The 6790-nt window shown below is 36.9% G+C and overlaps 1 protein-coding gene across 1 annotated transcript in view; it reads right to left on the bottom strand.

Annotated features, from left to right (window-relative positions):
• LOC106873705 (DNA methyltransferase 1-associated protein 1) overlaps positions 1 to 5438 on the bottom strand; it is a 19269-nt gene extending 13831 nt beyond the window's left edge. Inside the window, exons 1-2 of the mRNA XM_089343972.1 lie at positions 5300 to 5438; positions 1006 to 1137 (exon numbers count right to left, since the gene is read on the bottom strand). Coding sequence (XP_089200098.1) covers positions 1006 to 1101 — 96 coding nt within the window. The 5' untranslated portion in view covers positions 1102 to 1137; positions 5300 to 5438. The remainder of the gene's footprint in view (positions 1 to 1005; positions 1138 to 5299) is intronic.
• Positions 5439 to 6790: the final 1352 nt, after the last annotated feature.

Raw genomic sequence — 6790 nt, 5'->3', positions numbered from 1 at the left:
AAAAAAAAAAAACAACATCGCAAAACGTTTGGGGTATTTACAAAAAATACGAAATAATACAAAAAATTCCCAATAAATGGGGAGGTTATCCGTGGAAAGAAAAACCTACGAAAAGACCACGGTAACCTCGGTCTTTAGCGTCACAGTTTGTTAAATAAAATTTCTCTGTTTACAAAATTTTAAAACGTTTTATAGAATCATGGTCAAGGTGGCTTCGTCATTTATACGTGCCATTCTTGCTACATGTATCCATCTTTTTTCGAAACATTTGCTAGACAACACTTGCCTCTCTACTCTCACCTTCCTTTTCAAGTGATACTTGAAAAAGTTGATGAGAGATTGACCAGAGAGGAAAGTATTTGTCTCTAATCCTAGATAGACAGACAGATAGATAGATAGGCAGACTGGTTGTTAGATAGACAGACAGACAGACAGATAGATAGATAGATAGATAGATAGATAGACAGAGAGAGAGAGAGAGATAGACAGAGATAGATAGATAGATAGACAGAGATAGATTGATAGACAGACAGACAGACAGACAGACAGACAGACAGACAGACAGACAGATAGATAGATAGATAGATAGATAGATAGATAGATAAATAGATAGACAGACACACAGACAGGCAGACAGACAGACAGACAGATAGATAGACAGACAGATAGACAGACAGACAGACAGACAGATAGATAGATAGATAGAAAGATAGATAGATAGATAGATAGATAGATAGACAGACAGACAGACAGACAGACAGATAGACAGACAGATAGACAGACAGACAGACAGACAGATAGATAGATAGATAGAAAGATAGATAGATAGACAGACTGGTTGTTAGATAGATACATAGACAGACAGAGGGATGGATGGATGGGTGGATAGGTAGATAGGTAGATAGATAGATAGAAACTTGACAGTCAGAGAGGAGAGAGAGAGAGAGAGAGACAAACAGACAGACAAATAGACAGACAGAGAATAAAAAGTTTGTGACTGCTTACTTTTTTGTCATTCATCAATGATTTCTTAGTGACTGGTTCATAAGGTTTGTCTGTATCCAACTCCAGAATATCTCGGATGTCACAATTCATTGCCATGATGACCAGGATGTTAGTGGTGCTGGCAAGATGTTCCTGAAGTGAGAAAATAAATATAAATGAATAAATAAAAATATCTATATACATCCAAAATGAAGATGAATACCAATGTTCCTATGTGGTATGCTCGAAAATTGTAGAGATACTGCTAACATGAAACCATTGGTAGCCTTGTTAACCGAGAAATAAAGTTTATTTATCCAACAATGCAGTGTTGAGAACTCATTCTCACTGTTCAATATAAGTGTGTATATATGTGTATATATGTCATCATCATCATAATCAGAAGCATGGTGCTGACTCCGGGTGGGAGCCTGCACCATGCTTTTGTGTCTGTTTTGGCATGGTTTTTACAGCTGGATGCTCTTCCAAATGCCAACCACTCCATAGAATGGGCTGACTGCTTTATATGTGGCACCAGCACAGATGAGGTCAGTTTTGGCGTAGTTTTTACAAATGGATGCCCTTCCAAATGCCAACCACTCCATAGAATGGGCTGACTGCTTTTTATGTGGCACTAACTAGCACAGGTGAGGTCAGTTTTGGCGTAGTTTTTACAGCTGGATGCCCTTCCAAATGCCAACCAATTTACAGTGTGGACTGGGTGCTTTTTAAATGAAACCAGCACCGGCAGGTTCACCAAGTAACTCTGTAAAATAAAGAGTCTTTGAGAGGGGAGAGGGCATTGGAGGGAGGTGGGGATCTTGTATCAGATGATGAAAGATTAGAGTGTGCCTGAGAGACAGAAACAGTTACCTAGAGAGAGAGTGGAAGTTAACAAGAGTATATATGTGTATATATATATATATATATATATATATATATATATATATACGCACGCACACACACACACACACTGGAGCACCGCCTTTAGTTGAGCAAATCGACCCCAGGACTTATTCTTTGTAAGTCTAGTGCTTATTCTATTGGTCTCTTTTGCCGAACCGCTAAGTTACGGGGACCTAAACACACCAGCATCGGTTGTCAAGTGACGTTGGGGGGTGGACAAACTCAGACACACAAAAATATGCACACATACATACACACACACATATATATATATATATATATATATATATATATATATATATACGACAGGCTTCTGTCAGTTTCGTCTACCAAATCCACTCACAAGGCTTTGGTCGGCCCGAGGCTATAATAGAAGACACTTGCCCAAGGTGCCACGCAGTGGGACTGAACCTGGAATCATGTGGTTGGGAAGCAAGCTTCTCACCACACTGCCACGCCTGCATATATACATACATATATATAACTCTTCGAAACGCCAGTGTTAGAATGGTGGCAGCTGATGAAGGAAAATGTTCTCTATGTGGCTTGTGTGTTTTCTGAACTCTGGTTATTATTATTTTTTTGTTTACGTTTTGTTTGCAATGTCCTGTACCCAGATATGCACCTATATATACAGGTGTACGTATATATGCATATACTCATTTATTATTTATATATATATATATATATATATATTATTATTATTATTATTATTATTATTATTATATATTCACGTATGAAAATCAAAGATGACTTCTATGTGGTAACTAAGTCTGCTAGAAATAGCAGTCAAAACTCCTGTAGACCACACAATCTTAAATCAAGAAGAGGATTACATTAGACAATGTAGTCCCTGATAAAGGAAACACGAGATGGTCCTTAATGGTAAAAACCTTTCATCATAGTTCTACTTGACCAGGGCTGACTTGGGATACAATTTGTCTAAATAAAAGACAGGATGGTCACAGCTGGGGCGCCTTCAATCCATGTTTGCTGGATCAGGGCTGACCAAGAACTAAACACGAAATAATAACAAGGACGTAACATTGGATAGTATAGTCCTAGATACATTATGGCTGAATAAAAGACAGGATGGCCACGGCTGGAGTATCTTTGACCATTGGTCTGCTGGATGAGGACTTGGCACGAGGCTAAACAATAGTAATAATGAAGAAGACATGAGATAATGTAGTCCTAGATACACTATGAATAAATATAAGGGGTGATGGTCATAACTGGAATACCTTTGACGTGGGGCTAAACAACATTACACGGGTGAGTCAACGAGAAAGCCTGTACGCAGTCGCTCGAAATACTAGAAATAACAGTCAAATCTCCTAAAAAAAACAAATCTGTTTTTAAAACACCCGATGGACGGGCACATTGAATAAAGTGCACATAGGTACATTATGCCTTGAAAAGCATATAATTATAGCTGGGACACTTCCGATCATGGATCCACTGGATCAGAGGTTGCCTTGGGCTAAACGACATACACATGTATACACAAAATCACACCATAAACATACATATGCCAATACATACACAGACACACAACTAAGCATACATACACGAACCATGGAGGGAGGTGGTGCTTGGTGGTCCGAATGACTCGAAATAGCAGCCAAATCTCCATAAAACGCATACTCTATCGTCTTTAAGAGAACACATTTAAAATCATGCTTACAATAAAGAAGACTGGATTGCCATAGCCAAGAACATCTTCGATCAAAAATCTATTTGATCAAAGTTAACGTGGACTAGAACACAATATGTAGACATTCATAATGTTTAGACACGACATGCATGACTACACGTTCTCACATTGTGTTTATATACACACATACATTCAATGTCGACTTTATACACACACACATCTATATACCATACACTAAGTATACATATACACACACATACATATTATATTATATAGATTTGCAATAAGTGCGTAGAAAGAAAATTACGCCTGTTCAATGAAAGAATATATATCCAGTGTGTGTGTGTAAATTCACATACACACACTATCTATCTATCTATATATATATTTATATAAAGGGCATTATTATAGAAAAATAATAACGCCACTCAGTGGACTTCTCAAAATAACCACATTTAGTACCCAATGCGAGGAAAAAAACAACCAACAGAAGATGACCAACTTTCTTTTAAATAGACTTAACTGTGTATCGTCCGATTTCGCGATTACTAGAATGAATCTAGATTTCGTTCATCAGCACTATATATATATATATATATATATATATATATATATATATATATATATATATATATATATATCTTAAAAGATAGAGCTCAAAATCAATGCATTGAAGATACTTTATTGCAGCAACAATTATAATAATAGACATATATATATATATATACAAAAACTCACCTGTGAGCTTTTTGCTAAGACTGTTAACAGATACTATATATATTTTGTAAATTTTGTTTTATAAAGGTATATATTTAATAATATATATATATATATATATATGTGTATGTGTGTATGTATGTATGTATGTATGTATATAATTATAATTATAAACTGCGGTTTAAACAATAAATTACCTGCCTCTGGATACCTTCTAACGAAGACGGTACCCACACAGGTAATCTCCAGGAGTGCCTTCGGAGTTAATTATCGCCTGGTTGCTTAGATACTTCAGACTACCCCTTGAATATTGAAGCAATCCTATCATATATATATATATATATATATATATATATATATATATATATATATATATATATGCCCTACTCTTCGAAACGCCTGTGTTAGAATGGGGGTAGATGATGAAGGAAAATGTTCTCTATGTGGCCTGTGTTTTCTGTACTCTGGCTATTATGTTTTGTCTACGTTTTGTTTGCAATGTCCTGTACCCACATATGCACCTATATATACAGGTAGACGTAGGTATGCACATACCTGTACGTATATATGCATATACTCATTTATTATTATTATTATTATTATTATATATATGTGTGTGTATGTGTGTGTGTGTTTGTTTTATATGGAGTTGTGAAAGAAAAAAAGACAATTTCTACATTAAACTGAATGATTGCTCGATTCTTTTCGTAGAGTATATATATATCTATTATTCTTTAACGAGAATAATATTGACAGTAACTTCGAAGTTTCGTTGAACTCTAACCAGGCCGGAACTTCGAAGTCACAGTCAACACTACTCTTCTTAAAGAACTAAATAATATGAGAAATGAGGAATGCCTATAGATAGATAGAAATATAGATAGATAGATAGATGTGTGTATAATATATATATATATATATATATATATATATATATGTTTTGTGGGGGGGGGGGGGATGTTGCGTATAACAGATGCGTCGCGTGAAGAAAATCGTCGGGAGATAAAAAGACAAAATTTCCCAGATTATCCTTACCTAACAATGTATCGAACTGGTGATCGCAGATCTTCCTCCTTTGTTACCTATTTCCTACGATTCACAAACCACTGACAAGTGGGATTGAACCGAAAACCGAGAAAGTACGGTGTAACAATAGTCAAAGCGGTGTATTCCATCTATGAGTCCACTCTCATTACATATACCAGGATGACACACGTACATACACACACACGCAAATCGTTCGTGTTTGCTGGACTAAGGCGTTTTAGCAAATGCGACTTATTTATTTTAAAGTATTATAGGTTACTGTAGTTTTTGTTGCAGTTTTTTAGCGACAAGTCGGCCCTGATTGAGCAAATCTAAGCTCCGACATTCTTGGCATGACCATCTCACCGTATACTGGACAACCGTTGTTCAACGTTGTCGTTGTCGTTGTTTTTGTTATTTTTGTGGTTGTGTAGTCCTAGGTCTATCCTGATTGAGCAGATATACGATTAAAGGCCTTCCAACCGTAACTGTCCCGTCTTTTTTCCTGTGCTAGAAACCGATGACTGCATTATCGAATGAATACCTTTCGCAGTATCTAAATAAACATATACGTCGATCAATGTGTGTGTGTGTGTGTCGTTAGAGACAGACAGACAGACAGAGAAACTGACATGCAGACAGACAGACAGAGAAGCTGACATGCAGACAGACAGATAGACTGACAGGTAGGTGGGTAGGTAGGTAGGCTGGGAGATAGATACATTTCTTTTATTAGCCACACAGGGCTCAACGAAGATGGGACAAATACAATGTAGAGCTTTTCTTTTTGGGAGGGGGAAGGAAGGAAAAAAAAAAAAAAAAAAAAATGGTGGTGTCGATCAAAACGGATCGAAAAAAAAAAAAAAAAGGACGAATCTAATTCAACCTTTTTACACATATAAATACATATATATATCATCATCATCATCATCATCATCGTTTAACGTCCGCTTTCCATGCTAGCATGGGTTGGACGACTTGACTGAGGACTGGTGATCCAGATGGCTACACCAAGCTCCAATCTAATTTGGCAGAGTTTCTACAGCTGGATGCCCTTCCTAACGCCAACCACTCCGAGAGTGTAGTGGGTGCTTTTACGTGTCACCGGCACGAGGGCCAGTCAGGCGGTACTGGCAATGGCCACGCTCAAAATGGTGTTTCTTACATGCCACCTGCACAGGAGCCAGTCCAGTGGCGCTATACATGTCATGTGTGCGTGTGTATTTATATTTACATGTATATATATATATATATATATATATATATATATATATATATATATATATATATATATATATATATATATATATATATATATAAGAAGAATCAGATGTGGTGTGCAAGAGAGACGACTGCGCTGGTATGGTCATGTGGCGAGAATGGATGAGGATAGCTGTGTGAAAAAGTGCCACACCCTAGCAGTTGAGGAAACCTGTGGAAGAGGTAGATCCAGGAAGATCTGGGATGAGGTGGTGAAGCACGACCTTCGAACATTAGGCC

Source organism: Octopus bimaculoides, chromosome 28 (genome assembly GCF_046866305.1).
Source record: "Octopus bimaculoides isolate indiv1 chromosome 28, ASM4686630v1, whole genome shotgun sequence".
In the NCBI taxonomy this organism is placed as follows: domain Eukaryota; kingdom Metazoa; phylum Mollusca; class Cephalopoda; order Octopoda; family Octopodidae; genus Octopus; species Octopus bimaculoides.
This window is presented reverse-complemented; position numbering and strand designations above follow the sequence as displayed.